The sequence below is a fragment of the Rhododendron vialii genome, chromosome 9a (genome assembly GCF_030253575.1).
Source record: "Rhododendron vialii isolate Sample 1 chromosome 9a, ASM3025357v1".
NCBI classification, from domain to species: domain Eukaryota; kingdom Viridiplantae; phylum Streptophyta; class Magnoliopsida; order Ericales; family Ericaceae; genus Rhododendron; species Rhododendron vialii.
The window spans coordinates 25,346,885-25,365,091 of record NC_080565.1 but is presented as its reverse complement, the minus strand read 5'-3'; the positions used below and the strand labels follow the sequence as shown (position 1 = coordinate 25,365,091).

The 18,207-nt window shown below is 38.2% G+C and overlaps 1 protein-coding gene, 1 non-coding gene and 1 pseudogene across 2 annotated transcripts; all 3 read right to left on the bottom strand.

Annotated features, from left to right (window-relative positions):
- LOC131301861 (origin of replication complex subunit 1A-like) overlaps nt 1–18,207 on the bottom strand; it is a 33,155-nt pseudogene that overhangs the window by 14,436 nt on the left and 512 nt on the right.
- On the bottom strand, nt 6,748–8,569 carry LOC131301862 (uncharacterized). Its single transcript, XM_058328344.1, has 2 exons — nt 7,222–8,569; nt 6,748–7,087 (listed from the first exon to the last, which is right to left on the bottom strand). Exon 1 carries the CDS (start codon nt 8,552–8,554, stop codon nt 7,223–7,225), a length of 1,332 nt encoding a protein of 443 aa, XP_058184327.1. The 5' UTR covers nt 8,555–8,569; the 3' UTR covers nt 6,748–7,087; nt 7,222.
- LOC131302225 (small nucleolar RNA snoR28) lies at nt 15,364–15,441 on the bottom strand. The gene has a single exon (XR_009191687.1). It is a non-coding gene; the product is annotated as a small nucleolar RNA snoR28 (small nucleolar RNA).

The window sequence follows — 18,207 nt, the reverse complement described above, 5'->3', positions numbered from 1 at the left end:
AAAAAATTTTGAATTACTGTAGCAAAAAAAAAACGATGTTACTATGGCAAAAAAAAAAAACGAAGAAGAAAAGAAAAAAAAAAACCAACTTACCTGAGCAAGGAATCTGTTAAAGCTAGGAGGGGAAAGACCTGGTATTTGCTTGATGAAAAAAAAAAAAAAAGGAAAAGCATCCGCAAAGAAGAAAGTGCTGTGAAAAGAAAAGAAATTGAAGTTTGAGGAAAGAAGAAAATTCCTTACTGCAAAAGACGAAATCTGTAGATGTGCAGAAGGTTTTTTTACAGAGGCAGCTCTGTATATAAGAAGCCAATATGACTTATTGGGTAAAGAGAAGTCGTCGTCAAAACAACTCTACATGGGATAAAATTTGGAAAGCCAGTGCATATCTTTTGACTTCTAAATGAGTCAGGTCTCTCAAGAAGCCTTAATGAAAGAGTTCTTTCCAAACCTTCTAATCAAAGACTCCTATAAGGGGAAAATTCGCAGCTTTTATTGGAATTGTTGGAGCTTTCTTATTAAAAAAAAATCTAGGCATCAATCTGATAGGCCAAGGCAAGAGTCCAAGAATGGGACAAGACAAGAGAAACAAGTGTCCTTTTCAAACTCTATTGGAAACAAGAGTATGCAGATTTTGGAATCCTATTATGATATGGATTTATACAAAAAAAAAAACCAGTAGAAAAAAAGAAGTTGCTGGATAATTTATAGAGTTCTACTGCAAAGAAGGGAACCTGAGAAGAAATCCTACTCAGACTTGGATTCTTAGAAAAGATACGCGCGCGCGTGCGCACACAAAAAAAAAAAAAAAAAAGCTGTTAGCTGCAATGAAATACTGGGCTTTGTCCACACCAAAATATCAATAAAAAAAAAAAAGAAGGGGTAGCCTGCAGATGCAAAACCCTCAAAGAAGTTATACAAAAAAAAAAAGGCCTACGAGGCTTACAAAAAATCTACACACAATATTCATGATATATGGAAATCATACATGGGAAAGGGTCGCCCATTCAAAACCCCATAAAGGTGAGGCCATATAAAAGCCTATGATAAAAAAAAAAAAAGGGGGGGTCAGCACAAAAATAAAGTGCTCATGAAAATGGTTGTTGAAAATATAAAATAAAAAAAAAAAGCCCCGCTAGGTTGAAAACCCGCAAGGGCAGCCGAGGCAAAATTAGGGTATAAAAAAATTAAAAAATCCCGCTAGGTCAAAAAAAAAAAAAAAAAAAAAAGACGACCTAGGCAAAAATTAGGGTAAACAAAAAAGGAGAGGTGCAGGCCTTGCAAAGTCAAAAGACAAGGCCACCAAAAGCTCGAGTTCAAGTAAATAAGGACTCGCAAAAATGCAGCACATTCAAGATATGGAGACCATCTTACTACAAGAAGTGCCAAGAGATCGTGACTCGTGCAAGTCAAAACTTGCTTGCACGACTCACGAGGGGCATTTGTTGGCACATAAATTTGAACCAAAGATTGATGAATATCTTATGTTGGGCTTGCGGACTAAAAGGCATGTAAAGAGTCTAAAAGCATGTTGACCCAGCAAGCCCGCGAATCAACAAACATGTGTTGACCCGACAAGCCTAACGAGCATATGAACCTGCGGAAGAAGTGTTGATCCAGCAAGTCCGCGAATCAATAAATACGTGTTGGCTCGACAAGCCTAACGAATATATGAGCCTACGGAATAAGTGTTGACCCAGCGAGTCCGCGAATCAACAAACATGTATTGGCCCGACAAGCCTAACGAATATATGAGCCTGCGGAAGAAGTAGCAGGACTACAAATCAGTTGGACCATGTAAGCCCATATCTCGCAAGGCCTACAAATCAAATATTGGTTTAAACCATATAGGCCCGCATTTCGCAGAGCCTACAAACCAAATATGGGTTAACGTCTCAAATCAAATAAAACGTAGAGTCCAAGAAAATACTTCTGTGCAAGCAGAAGAATATTATAAGATAGATGTCATCTGACGCAACCAATATTCAAAATTTGAAGAGGCTGAGAAGATATGATATCATCTATTCTCTGGCAACAACTATTCGAATTCAAATGAATTATTTGGCGGCCAAGCATCTGATGATGAATGAAGCTCCTATAAATATGAGGTCCGTCATCAAAGGAAGGGGACCTCAATCTCAGATCAAACCTAACATCTCTCATCTATCTCTCATCGACCCCAAGTTTCAAACCTCAGATCTCATACTTCATCTCTCAACTCTTCACCATCACACCTCTTTTCCCTCAACGTAGAAAATATACGGAGAGAGAGAAGATATACCCCATTCACGCAAAACCACTACGATCTACAACCATCAAAGCAACCTACTCGCTCATTACCACCTGCAATCTTCAACAAATTTCGAAGACCAGTAAGAGTAAGCATATCAAGCGATAGGTAAAGGGTTCCAATCCCTCTAAATGTATCCAGTATTCTCTGTTTAGATGTAAACAAGGGTTTTAAACCCCAATCATCAATAAAGTTAAATTATTCCAGTCTATTTCCTGTTCTTTATTCTTTATTAATCGGAGGTTTTATTTTTATGTAATTAACGATTTGAAATCCAAATCGGAAATAGGAGCCTGCATATAAAAAAATCAACACTGTTCGCTTGAACAGTGGATATTTGAGATATGGATTTCGAAGCGTGGATAAATTCTACTATTCAAAATTTATGTCTACAGTGTCCCTCGACTTTTTAAATTCAAAAAGGGACCAAAAAAGGAATTACATAGAATTTCACTCACTAACTTTTCAAAATGGACAAACATTTTGGGACAATCAAAAAATGGACAAACAAATTGGGAAGGAGGGATTACTATGCAAACACCTTTAAGATTCAGAAAAGCGAAGGAAAGAAACACCAAAGAACTGTGGACTGTGAGTTTTCTTTCTTTTTTTTTATTGGCTGTGGATTGTGAGGTTGATTGACCTAGACCAATTCAATTATTAGCACAAGGCACAACTACTTTCCATATAAGACGATCCTCAAAAGTTTATATCATTTCACCTAGAAGTCCGATTATGCCGGTACATGGTATGGGAATTAAACATGGTGCACCACCTGCTCCAAAATGTGGTAACGTTGGCATAAGGCACAATTCCCATTGGAATTAAACATGGTGCACCACCTACTCTATCATTGCCATTTGACCAAGGAAATATTGCCAAGGGGAGAAAGTAAGGCACAATTGCTCCACCACCAACATAATTCCTCCAACAATTTTTGCCAACAAATTGTCCTCCTCCACTATAAGTCAACAGTGAACACTAGAAAAATTCTTAAAATCAAACCATCATCAAAGCACTCAACCATAACACAATCTCTACCGTTGATTCCATGCCAACTTTACTTAGCAAGAGACCAAGCTCCCTCCTAAATCCCGGAGCCATTCCCCACCATAGTTTGGAAAGGGGAACCTAGGTGTGAGGCTCATCAAGATGCAGTGCTCGTGGATAAAGGTGGGGCAAGACAATAATGACAAGGCGCACGTCAAATGGAACAGATGCACGCCTATGGTTTTGGGGGTTGGGTGTACAAGGCGCGAGCCTCTTCCCAAATTGCAATGAAAAAAAAAACCCCTAGCACTTTGCGCTGAACACGTCAATACCAAAAGTCAAGTCACTTCCCCCATGACACCTCCGAATTTGTAAATCACTCCACCTCCTTCTCTTTCTCCTCTTCCGATTTTTGGGCAATCATTATTTGATTCTCTCTCTTCTCCTTTGACTTCATGTTTTGGTCTGTAATGCTCACTATAAATGGGTCTTTGGGCCTAAAATGGATTTTCAATTATGGTTTGGGGCTAGTTTTGGGTTTTGGTTTAGTTTAGTTTATATTGCTCACATGACACATAGATATTGGTTTTCGGGTCTCTCACTCATTCATACAAATTATGATTTATAGGTTTATATACTTGAGTTTGACAACTTTGCTAATTGGAGAATGAAACGCACTAGAAAAGGTGCACATGGGAAATGAAAAATGGGAGCATAATCATGACGATTAATTGACTTTTTGAATCTAGACACTTCCTAAGATTTATCATCTTAGAATTTCAGATATTAATTACAATTTGCTTTCATTCCTGCTAATATCTACTTTATATAATTTTTTTGTTATTTTCTCATTTTCTGACAACACTATCACTTCATGTTGCATCTTGCACCTAGATCCCAGAAGACCTATGGTGAACTCGGTGCAACTGTTGTCCTCAGAGGAAATCTAAATTGTGACCCCTACTGCCATACCTAAATGGAATGGAAACTATTTGGATAAAATGCAAGTGGAACTGGAAATGAACGCTGAAGGGGTGTCGGGATTACTTCAAAGAACTCCTGGTGGCATTAAAAATGCGATTGTCAACGACGGTGTCAAGTTTTATGGTAGGGGATGAAGTTTTTCTCTAGTCCTACGGGTGCAAAATTGGCAAGTGAAATATCAAATCAGGTAGTCCCAAGTAACTCATTCCGATGAACTAGGGGATTTCCAGACTACTCATGTAAGTTTCAATCCTTAAAGCAACAAACTCAAAACCAATTGACACTGAATGAGACTCATAAGACTCATGTACATGGACTTCGAACCAAGATAAGAAACAAGAATAACTACATAGTTACGAAAACCAATCTTTTACATTCGATCAAATAGAGGGAGGAAACCACAAGTGACATCAATTTTTAAGGATATAAGCTGGCCTGAAACTTCTAAATTTGACGCAACTCTGAAGGACAAGAGTTAATAATTAGAAAGGAAATACTGACTACCTTGTTGAGTTAGATTGTTAATTTTGTTTAGAAGTCACACAATGAAAACCTAACTAGGAAAGTGTACAGTCTTCAAGATATTGCAGGGGATCCCCACTTCCCTAGGGCCTCCCCTGGCCCAGAGCCTGATACCATGTTAAAAACCCAATCCGAACCCTGACAATGAGGGGAAAGGCCTGCAAGGCTCATATAGTTAGGGATAACAATCTCGCCGGAACTGTTGGTTACTCGAACCGTACCAAACCGGTTGGTACGGTTTTTAACCAATTTTTTTACCGTGGTTTTGGGTTTTGATTTCAGAAATCCGGCCAGTTCGATGTTGGTTTCATATGATAAAAACCATAGAAAGTGCCTCCCTTTCGGAAAAATAAATGTGCAACAGCGTAAGCATCCAGTACAACTTTCAGTCCACATCTTAGGTTTGGGGGGGTTGTTTGGTGTGAATGAATCACAGTAAAATCCAATGCATGTGTTTATCTTTTAAACAATACAGCAAAGCAAATAATAGAAGTTACATTCAACATAAATAAACTCGTGGTATGAGAAGGTATAAGTTACATCCAACATAAGTCTATCTAGATCTTTTCCTTTTATTTTGTTGTTGGATATTTAATGTCTTTAACTCTATTAAAAAAACATTAACCCACCGATTTCGGTGAAAAAACCCAACCGAAGTGGTAACCGTAGTTTTGATCATGGTTTAAATAAAATGAAAACCAGCGGTTTCAGTTATGGTTTTGGTTTTAGGTTTTAGGTTTATGTTCCGCTTTTGGTTTTGCCAATAATGAAACCAAACCGCACCGTCGCCATCCCTACATATACTGCCTAATGTCTGACAAGCTATAAGAGTAAAGTAGCACAACACAGTCCATCAGAGATTATTTGATGTGGAGGTGAACAAACACTAGTCATATCAGTAAGTCTACCATAGGTCCGTAACTCACAAACGAAGATAAAAGAAACAACTCAGGCCCTTTTCCATTCTGGACTTAAATGACAACATAATTTTCGAATTCCAAATGCTGTTTAGTTATAAACTTTTATCATGTTGAGGAACTTGACCAGGTCAACAAAGTCAAGACGAGAACTGACCTTGGAAAGTTGAGCTGCAGCTTCTGCAACCTGTGCCTTGCTCCTGCTTCACAAAGAATGATTCTGCATTCACCAAGTTTACAGCTGCCAGAAAAAAAAAAGAAAAAGAAGGGAAAGTAGGATGAATTTCGAAACTCCCGCACCTCAAGATTGAATTATCATTATAACATACAATAAAAGCCCCCAGCTATCATCAACCACAATTTGTTTTGGAGGTGCACCTAAGACTTGAGATGAAATTAGATCATAGAACCTTTTTTTCCCTGAGGAACTCAGACAGCAAATCTACTGTTCAAAGAATTGCACACCAGCACATAGGAAGTCATCACCAAAATGAGGACAAGATAAATCAGAACACTACAATTAGCTACTACAAAATTGACAAGAAAGGGTCTACTTGTATCCTCATAGTATCACGGAAGTCTAAAAAAGAACTAAACAAATACTCCCTCCGTCCCACTTTGTTACGTCATTATTCCTTTTTGGGATGTCCCAAAATGATATGCTCATTTCAAAATTTTCCATTTTTGGATGTCAATTTTACCATTTTGCCCCTCATTTTCTTTTATACTCCACATTTAAAAGGGTTAAAATTCCAAGAAACAAATGACCACCACCACCTTCGGTCGGTGACTTTTCCCGGCAACCACCTCCGGCCGGAGACTTTTTCCGGCAACCACTTCCGGCCGGAGACTTTTTCCGGCGACCACCTCCGGCCGGTGAATTTGTTTAAAACACCACCCAGGACCGTATATTCACAATTTCACAGTGTTTCTCAATTTCACACGAAATTCACACATGCTCCGACTTGATTGATCCTTTAACGGAGCTTTTTTAAATTGTGCTAGACTTGGGCGTGTATTGGTCCACAAAAGTGGACCGGCCTGTAATTTTTCGATACAAAACAACTTCATTTTATTGTCCAAAACATATAGTTATGTGGATCATAGCCACCAGTATCAACCAAAAGGATTGGTAATAAGCTTACAAAAGGTTAATTATACCTAAACATGAAAACAAAAAAGGGAGTAGGATCTGTGTTTGCTACCATAGCAGACCCTTTACAAAAAAATTTATAGGCAGCAGACTTTTTTACAAGTGCTTCGATTTTCATACAAAATCACAGCCATTTACAATTGCTTCAAGCTCCATAGAAAATCACAGCCTCAGTTGCTTGAAGTTCCATCCAAAAACACAAAAACAAAGTTCTTGACAAAGATGTCATCCAACCTGAAAAACGTTTGAAAAGAAAAAGGAAAAGAAATTAGTCGTCCAATTTTTCTGTTGTGTGGAAAAAATCTTAAAATGAGTAGATCATTAAAATTGAAAAAAAAAAAACTACCGTAAAGAAAACATTAGCATACTTCAATTGCCTCCATTTTGTAGATGAGCCATAACACTTTCCACCAAATCATGGTCACATTGAAGTTGAGTAGGCAGGTTACCATCTCTCATCAATCCACCTTTTCCAATATGTGGCACCTTGTAACCAACTCCCCCATTAACCTTCATGATCTCAATCATACAAGCTTGTAATGTCAAGAAGACATTATCTAGCGTTTGAGGTGATAATTCTTCAAAAGCACTTACAACAGCAGAAACAAGCTCATCAATATTTTTTGGTGCTTTTTGGTATTGCAAACTTTGAATTGCTCTAAAAAAACCAAGATCAAGAACATTTAAATCCGGACTGTTGGGAGGTTGGAATGACAAATGAATATCAAATCCGTCTTTAGAAGCCTCTTCGAGAAACTTTGCATCAAATTCATGAATGTGAGGCCTCGCATTATCCTGTTGAATCCAAATTGTTTCGATTCCATTGCCCCGTGGCCATTTCGCTCGAATAGCAGGTAAGACTTTTTCGATCAAACACTTGCGAATAATCTCTTTAGTAACCGAAACAACGACCTTTGTTTCCAAAGTACCCGCCACACGATTTTTACTAGTCCGTTTGGCTGGTTCTTTGTATGTGAAGGGAAAAATTCCAATCTTACCAGAAAACTCTTGATTTCGGGTGGTGTCAAACCTTGGTCGAGCTACGGCCGCTAGGAACATAACTTTTGTAATGAAATGTTTGCTTTTGCAAGTTCGTAGGGGCTCATTTTCGTGGGGAAGTAGATAATACCTTTCCGACTCTTTAGTCATATAAAACCATTTTTCATCAATATGCACGTAATTGTACATATTTTTGAAAGTTGGTTGGCTTTCAAAACTAGATGGCTCAAGCATGGACAGGCAAAATTGAAGTCGTGCCCTCTTACCTTCTTCACTTAGGCATGGCTTCAATGGATTGGTATGCGGCCTCATCACTCCATCTTTAACTCGCCGATGGATTGTCGTTCTCGGCACTTTCAGGGCTTCTGCTATTGAACGGATATTGGTTCGTTGGCTGTACGGAAGTGCAGCGATTTTGTTGAGGTCCAATTGCACTCTCTTGCGGCCAACTCGTCCTCGCAAATTGGGGGGTACATCAACTGTCAATCCATTGGCAATACAAGAATTTGCTTTCTGCACAATTTGTCGTATTGTCCTCGGATTGACGGAATACATTGTAGCTACCTCCTTGAGACACCCCCTTCTTAATTTCCCAGATGCACTCTTTGAAAACAGAATCTCCAAAATCTCTCGCCTTTGTTGATCAGTTAGGTTCCTTTTTTCTCTACGGGAGAGAGAAGATGGTTCAAGCAAAGAAGGCATATCTTTTGCTTTGACGCTAATTAACAGAGGTGAAAATTTGTTGGAGAAAAAGTAGGAACAAGAGAGAAATTAGGAAGAAGAGGATTTTTAGGAAGCAGATTATGGAAGGAGTTTTGGCGTTAAGAGGAGTAGAAATTTGATGGAGAAAAAGTAGGAACAAGAGAGAAATGCGAGAGAGATTTAAGTGGAGCTGATCAGTATGGAAGAAGAGGATTTTTAGGAAGCTTAAGTATGGGAAGGGATTTCACGTTGGTGGAGAGGAAAAAGTGGGGAGTGTAGTTATCCATTAAAGTTGGGGTAAGATATGGGAGAGAGATTTAAGGAGAAATTTTCTCCCACCTAAATTCAAAATTTAAATCTGAATTGAAAGTGTGGAGAAATATGGCGGGCAAGCTGGAGTAATTTTGTGGAGAAATATGGCGGGCAAGCCGGAGTAATTTCAAAGTGTGGAGCAAATATGGCGGGCAAAAACGTTAGTATTTGAACCGATCATGAATCAACGGGCAAGTGGGGTCCTCTTCGGGTCCCGCATAGATGATCCGAGCCGTTCAATAATTTTGTTCAAAAAAAATGAGTTGGCCCGTTAAAAATCAGCTCAATTCGATATGTGAAGGTATTTGATCCAATCCTTCCATTTTTTATTCAGATTACAATTCTATAACCTGAATAAAAAATGAAAGGCTTGGATCGAATACCTACACATATCGGATTGAGTTGATTTTTCATTGGGCGCACTCGTTTTTTCTCAAAAAAAATTATTGAATGGCTTGGATCATCCGTGCGGAACCCGAAGTGGACCCCGCGTATCCGTTGGTTCATGATCGGGTCATATGCTATTGGTACCAATAACACCTCTCGGCACAATTTGAGGCCATTCTCTCTTCACTGACATGACAAGAATTTCGCAGTGTGAAATTGGCTCCAATACATAATTTCGGATCTTTTTTTAAAAAAATAAAATTTGGTACAGTACTAAGAATTGTCAAAAGGGCAAAATGGTAAAATTTACAAGAAGTCAATGTAATCATAATATTTTCTTAAATTACGTGAAAGTCAAAATAGGTATAACAAATTGGGACGGAGGGAGTACTAGAGAAGAGTGACAATTGTCCTTGAAAATATTCAAATGCAGACCTAGGACTATAATTGGGTTTGAAGTACAAACTTGATGTCCAATAAGCTTGGACAAATTGCTACCTAGTACAAGCAAAAATTGGACCCTACGCAACTCGATTTGTGGCCCTATAAATTAATGTTCTAAGTTGTCAAAATGTAATTGGGAAGACTGATAGCCTTAAATTGTTAATAGCAAGAAAACAAAAGGAAATTGTCTCTCACACACCTTTCAAAATTCTACACATGTGAATAGCAAGAGAAGAAAAAGAGAGCAATCTTACCCAACTTTCAAGAGTGTATCCCACCCAGGAAATGCTTCTCCATTGCTTGTACAAAGACATGAAACAGACATTGCCAGCTGCATACAGGAAGTGTGAGAGTAAGCATCTAAACTAATGCTGTCGTATAGCCAAATAAAGGCATCAATAGAAAGGCCATTGGCGCGCAAGAAATGTGAAATATTTTCTCCATGAAGAACTCTATCTTAAATTAGATACTAGGGAAAGGACATAAAAACATAGGAGCCCCACTAAAGGAAAATGCATCCAGCATAGGACATGGACACTTTGAATTATTAAAGCTTCTAGCATCAGTTATCACCTATTCATGGAAGGTATAATGGTATGTACATCCACCTAATTCAACTAATTATTTGCTTTTAGGTTACCATGAATTCCATACTTCAACCCCAGAACCAAACCTCTCCCATAACAGAGTTAAAGACACAACAAACAAGGGAAAGAAATGGTAAGGAAAAGTGAAAATGAGAAGAAAGAAAAAAATAGCCCGATTCACACCTCTAGTTCATACTTCATGGAGTCAAAAGTCAATAAAAGATTCTGAAATAACTTTAAACATTATTGCCAATGCCACACAAAACAAAGAGTAGAAAGCAAGATAACAAAAAGAATTAGTAAGCTTGACAAAAAGACCTTCTCAAACGTTGTTTCACCCATTCCTGTTTTATAGAGCTCATGCACCATAGCCGTCAAGAAGATTTTACTCAGTTTAGAACAAGTTTTCATTACCTGGAGAAAGGGAAAATTAATTGGAGTTAAACATTGAAATATCAAAAAGCCATTCTATGAAGATGAGAAATAAAAGAAGAGTTGAATATCAAAAAGCCATTCTATGAAGATGAGAAATAAAAGAAGAGTTGAATATTACAACTTTTTTGCTAAACAATAACATTGGCAAAAACTCAAGCTAATAAGTAATCAAGCATTCATGCGAGCCAAAAGCACAACAAACTATGAAAGCAACGTCAATGGACTACTCAATTACAAGATTTCATGACAGATGGCCTCCAACATACAACACAATGATCCTTTATATTAACAACATATAAATGGATAACCCAATACCTTCCAGAAACCAAAGCTCTGATACCATTCTAGATAAATGATTGTCATGAAAGCTTAAGTTGTTATGAAATGAGACCAACCAACCCCAACAACAGGTATTGAGCTATCAAACAAATATGACTTTCAAGAGCTCAATTGGATAAAAGTCTCAATATGTTGGAGAACCAAGCCAATGAGAATTCTTCAGTTGCAATTGGAGTTACAGCAGAAGCTTAATGATAAGCGCAAAATATTGGTAATTATAATCCTGAATATTCATTTTTATAGTCCTTTATTGTGATTAATCAGATACTAATTATTATCTTTTTGGTGATTTGTGTTATATTGTCGAAATTGCAGGAAAAAGATGATAACTCAGTATATTCCGGCCGTTGGATTAAAAGACCAAAGTCGATCTAGATCAAGAAGAGAAGCACCAGAGTTTGCCCCAATGCATATTTCAGGATTTTAGTACAGAACCATAGTAGGTTGTACGTGGCCAAGTATTGACTTGGCCGGAGAAATTGTTCAAGGTGTACAAGTGCTAATTTAATGATTGATAGATATTAGCGATTTGGTTGATTTAAAATTCTATACCTTGACTAGAATTCTACCAAGGAAATTAAGACGGAATTGGTGGAAGCGGGTCCAAGACTTAGAGGAGAGTTTGGAAAGTAAATTTCTCTTGGAAAGAAACATTTCTCACAGAGACCTCAGCTGTGGAGATTGTGAGGCTGCTCTTGGGATCAGAGAACTCTCACGGCTGAAGAGCAAGAAGAAACAAAAGCTTTGGAGTAAAAAACATATTCCCATCTTTTGTGAGCTTTATTCAATGGAGTTTTATTATTACGTGTTTGTGTTTTGACTCCATGAGTGGCTCAACCTTTCAAATGGGGTTGAGTATGAAACCCCATGAACTTTATTGAATGATTTTATGCATATGATTTTTCCTCCGAGCGTACAGTATTTGTTGTTCTTGGCTCAACAAATTATTATGAATTAACTTGGATATGGATTCAATCAAGATAGGTTTTTTCCATGATTTGATAACATCATACTAATTGAATTGCTTGGTTTGTTAAAATTGATATTTAAGTACGGGGTATCCACTATCCACTGTGATTTGCTTTTGCGGATACAGTTGATGATTTTGGCTTAAACTTTGAAGCAGAGGAGGAATATATTTTTGTTATTAAAAAAGGGTTTAACGATACATCATCCACGGTGGTTAAGATTGACCTCTAAACCATTGTGCAGGAATCAAAAGAAAAATCTTTGCATAAGATTGTTTGATAAATAGTTATGGGTATGGATTCCGAAAACCCCAGTTACTATTCCCAATCGGTAATCTCCACTAGTCTTGCCATACTATACATTTGATTAACACATTCTATGATCATAGAGAAAAAGAAATTTGAAATAAGAAACAGAATCTACACTTAGCACTCCATTAGTAGGATCGCAACTCACTTGGATATGAGGAGCCTGGAACATCTCCTGCATGGCTGCTTCAACATCTGTCATACCAACAAGAGCTTTCCCTGGAAAGCAGCAAATTGGCTGTCCACTTTAGGAACAAATTCATGATGCTTCTTTGTGAACAAAATGCATTATTTTGCAAATTCTGATGATGATGAGACTGGTCAAAAAAAATAAGTGCCCATGTAATCCCCACTAATGATGAGACTGTTCCATGCGCCCAAATACAAACATAACAAGCCGGGGCAGCATGAAACGGAAAATATGAAAGAGTCCCAGGGAGGCAAGACACTCTACATTTCCAAGGAAAAATGGAAAAGCCATTACTACAGGACATTGATGGATGGTCCTGGTCTTACTGCCAAAAAAGAGGCTCTATTGGATACTGGATAGCCCTGGTCTAACTGCCTGAGTCTGACTACCGACTAATTTCCTGTGTTAGATACTACCCAACAAATTGCGATCAAACGGTCCTTGACCTATTTGTGAGGTAGAATAGACTGAAACATTTTAGTGCCTGCTAGTTGCTTCATAATGGCATTATGATGTGGGATTGAATTACTTGGAGTATCAGTTCAGTTCCAACAACACACAAAATGACACAATAGAGTTGGAAGCATCATTTTAAGTGAAATAGAAGTATATGACAACGCTGGGTAAACTTGGAAATATGAGAAATAAACCTGATAGTCCACTCACATGGTGATCCAAGTATGCGAGCAACTCTACATGGGTTTTGTCTGAAACATTCAAGCTAATAACTAATCAAGTTGTGTTATTCATATAGAGGTGCCACATGAACACAAAATGGACGATACTGGTGTGTTGGGAGAATTCACAACTAGTTCAGTAGGGTTATGTGACTCAAATTGTGCACAAGGGACCATGGTATACATGACCTGGTCATTTTTCTCCGACTAAAGTTGAAAGAAATGCTTAAATGAACCATTCCTCGTTTTCTTGGTAATTTATGTAGGAACATACGAATAGTCATAGACTTAGCCTACCAGCAGAAGCAGCATTGGGAACTGATGCTGATTTCTTAGTACGATAGTCAGTAAGTTCCGCTGCACGCCTACATATCTCAAGGGCACGGCGTGCATCTCCTGAAACAGCTGCTACCTGAATTCTTAGAAAATGTGATCCATAGGCATTGATGAGAACTCCTTGAATCAACTCTTGAGATTGAGTGTCCATCTATCCATCCATTCTAACACATATAAAGCAAAGAATTGCAATCAACGATTGAGGAAGAAGTAGCACTGAGCCCAACCTTTCTTGAAGTAAATTCTATGGCTTGTTTCTCAAATGCATCAATTCCTTTAAGACGTGTTGAAATGATTTCTTGGAGCTGCTGATAATTGTAGGGGCCGAAACAAAGCCTTTGTATGCCCATGCGGCTTGAAATACGGGGAAGCAACTTCTCCGGAAGATCCATAGTATTTGCTATTCCTGAAATAAAGTTGATAACAATGTTATAAGGGGTTAGTTCAGCTGCCAAAATAACCTGTTTTAAAAAACAAATTTGAACAAATTTGTACCTATCACAATTAAATTGGAATGAGGCTTTGTGGGCCAATCAAGAATGTTGTAGAGATCCTGCAAAGAGAAAGAGCAAATCATGAGTACAATTTTTTGAGCGTTAGTTGAATGACTGCTTGTAAAATTTACTCCATGAAACACAAGGTTTACCGACTGATTTCTGGTTACAAGAAGATCAAGTTCATCAATGAGAAGAATACAAGGCCGGTTGTCCTCTTTGCCACCTTTGATTCCAATTGAAAATCTTTCATTCAACAACGGGAGAGAGCCTTTTTCCAACTAACCCTATGACCACTTAATGCTTCATAAATAACCTAGAGGTAGAATTGATTATCAGATCTTATCGGGCAACAAGAGAATGTTGTTTAAAACAAGACAAGGATAATTTTAAGCAATCCGAACCCTGTAAATATTATCTGGTGATGCCAATTTCAAACCATTAATCTCCACAAAACAGTAAGGCTTTATATGTCCTACATCGACTTCAGACTTCAGACTCTTCATTACTGTGAGTACACTCATTGTCTGTAGTTAAGTGCACATAACAAGACAAAATAAGTACAAAAATGAACCCAAGTTAATCATAAAAATTAACAAGTTTAAACCAACTGCAAGAATGGTACAGGTCTAGAGCCAATACAAATACCTTGCCAGTTCCAGGAACACCATGAATGTACAGGCAACGTCCGAGACATTGATCATCACAGATTGCACCTTTTATAAATGCGGTAATCTCTTCAACTTCTCTACATAGAGAATCACAACCCCTTATTCAAGTTATCCCACCCAAAAAACTGAAACAATAGTAACTCGAGTCATACATACTTGTTCCTGCATGGTAGAAACTTGGGCAAAGTTGACAGCAAAAGTGTTGCTTTTGCTCTTTCAAGCACAGTCTGCTTGTGGGATCTCACATGTCCAGGAATTCTCTTCATGCCTATTTTTTGGAGTCCAAAGATCCTCCCTTTCCGTGAATTCTGTATTAGTTACAATAAGTCGTGAACATTTAGTTCTACACTAAAGGCACCTTCAAACTATAGACTAGAATGTTTAATAACGATAAATAGTCATACTGCAGCCAACTGATGAGTTGTGGATGGTCCAGTGGATAAATTATTCTTTTTTTCGTCTTCATATTTCATTTCATCTTCTATGTCCGAGTCTGAAACCTTGCAAGAATTCCAATCTTCATCACTATCAACTTCTCCACCATCCTATCAAATGATAAAGTGAACCTATAAATTCAAAGAGAATGCCAAAACTATTTCAATTACCCCAACTAGGGAAAATTCTACTCAAAGATTGGAGATTTACCTCTTCTCCGTGATCAATATCTGCAAGACGCTTGAAACTATGCCAATGTATATCATACTCATACTCGCAAATGAACACGTCATCACCTTCGTTTTTGGCATCAGCATATTCTTTAGGGTTCATGACGTAGCAGTGCCGAAGGACAGATTCCATCTACAAAGAAGCAATCACAATCACTCAAAACTCTAAAGTCTACACAAATTTCACCTCTACTTCGAACTAATATTCTAGTATTTATCCATCTAGTATTTATCCATCACGAAAACAAATTAACAGACTAAAAAGAAGAGATGAACAGTCAAGTAAAACCATTTTCATTCTGCAGAAAGTGAAAATGAAGAGAAGAACAAAATTTGCTTCAAATTTGAAGTACCAAGCAACCAAATGAACATAACTCTCTTATTTTACAGTGTCATAAACCCAATTGGAGCCCGAGGAGAAATGCTCTCAAATAGCAAGCTCCAAGTGTGACTAGAATAACAAAAAAAAAACAAAGCATCTTGCATGTGCAAAAAGACTAGCCATAATTGTCAAATATAATTCTTGAACATCAAGAGACAACAACAACAACAAAAAAACAAGATAGAGCATGTATCAGTGTTGCTTATGTAAGACTACTGTCCATAATGGTTGAATTTAATTCCTTAACATCCACAGACTACCCAATAAAATCAAGAAAGAGCATATATCACCTCAATGTCAGCAAAATCATTAGTCCAATAAATCTCCCTCCTCAAGTTATGTGGTTGTCGTCCAGCAGCAGTTTCTTCAGGGATTATGTACCAACGACCCCTGAACCAATAGCTCCCATCCGCCTCTTTCCACATACTACATAAACAACAATGTCAAAAATTCCATCATAGCTAAAATTTCTTAACATGAGGAAGCATTTTATTCATTTACTTATTCCATCTAAACTACAATGTACCTCTCAATATGGACGGCCCACAAATCGCTCAAAAAAAGCTTCTCTCTCGCGGTCCTAACCCTCTTCTTCCCCTCTGGCGGGCTAGGAAACTCCACATCCTTACCCAACTTCCTTGCCTCGCAATACCCACAAACCCAATCCCCTTCCAGAACCTCCCTCAGCGGTGGCTTCAAGCACTTCAAGTGAAACCCACCCAAGCAATCATCACACTCAATCATCACAGCCCTCCCAGCCTTTTAACACACCCTGCACTCCTCTGTCTCGGGGTCTTCCTCATCCGAGCTTGCTTCCTCTCTCCTCTTCACATACACGTTGTCCCCCACCGAAAACTCCCCACCATCATACACAACTTTCCTGTAGTATACCCTCTTCTTCTTTGGTACACCTGAATCCCTCTTCACATTTCTCAAAACCCTAGCCTTCCTCCTTTTCCCCAAACTATCTTCCCCACATTTCTTTCTCTTTCTCACTTCGTATCGATTAGGCGACACAGGAGACAATGATTTTGACAACAACAGCGAAACTTCAACCGAATCACTGCCATTTTTACGTTTTCTGACATTCTTAGCAGAATTAAGGCTTTGGCGGATTGGTGTTTTGGGTAGGGAAGAAGGCAGCGGCCGTAGATCGGGGGAGGAGACAAGGCGTGACGAGCGGCGAAGGGGAGGGAGGGGCTGGGGGGTGCAAGGGGCTTGGGGAGAGGGTGAGGGTTTAAGGTTTTGAATTGGGGTTTTCTTGGATTTAGAGGTGGATTGGGTTGTTGATTTTTTGGGGGTGTCGGCCATGGAGGGGTTGAGGAGAACCTTGCGATTAGGGGTGTAAACGAACCGAATCGAGCCGAACCTTGTGATATTTGGGATCAGTTCGGTAAGGTGTAAGTCAGGCTCGAGTTCGATTCAAGCCTGGACAATGGAGTTCGAGTTCGGCTCGTTAGACGCGGTGGACGCATAATAACCTACATATAATAACAGTAATGCAAACTTAGAAGTCCGAAAAGGTAAAACAAGTTACGAATGCCAATAATACTTTTGGATCTTACTATCAAAATTGGGTCTACTGACCATTGAAAATATCTCCCGTACATACAAGTATATGTATTATCTCGCACTTGCTTCTCAGAAAAAAAAATAACAGAAAAAACAGAGGAGGAAGAATACATCCCACCCTGGGAGATGCATGTTTCAATTCGGTGAGAAAAATTTACGACTTCGAACAATTTTTATAGAGGAAATTGAGCAGCAACAGGATTCACTAACAGGAAAAGATAATGAAAAACATAAATATTCCGGAAAATAAAAAACAGGAAAAGATAATAAGAGAAAAATGTTAATTAGGAGTTAAGTAAAAAACAGGAACATTTTCCTGTAAGATCTACAATGGAGATATATTTCTGCTACTCCAGGTTCTTGTCTATGCTAATTCTTCCTGTTTTTATACCAATGAGACAGTGACTTGAGACCAGAACCCTATTGCATGGCTTATGAATAACTTCAGTAGCATATCCAGTTGCAGATTCTTTAAGGCTATGTTTTGATGATGCATTTGTGGAGGGATTAATGGAGGGAAAGTAAATCATGAAGGAAAAGATAATAAGATAATGAAAGTGAAGACTCTAAATTCTTTGTTTCATTTTCCTGTGATCTTGCTTTCTCTAGGTATATCCTTCTACAAATCCATGAACCAAAAACAACCTAAGTTGTCTTTTACGAGAGTGCACATGTATCACAGCACTATATTCAAGTTTCTGTTTTTTTTATACAGTGTCTTGTGCCCCCTAGCAACCACGTAATTTGTATGGCATCATGCAAATATCCTTGTGGTATACAGGAAAATGAAACAATGAAACAAAGACACAAAAATGGTGAAAACGGGAAAATGTTCCAACAAAAACCAGCTGAAGAATGTTGGAAAGCAAGAAGAAATTGACAAAG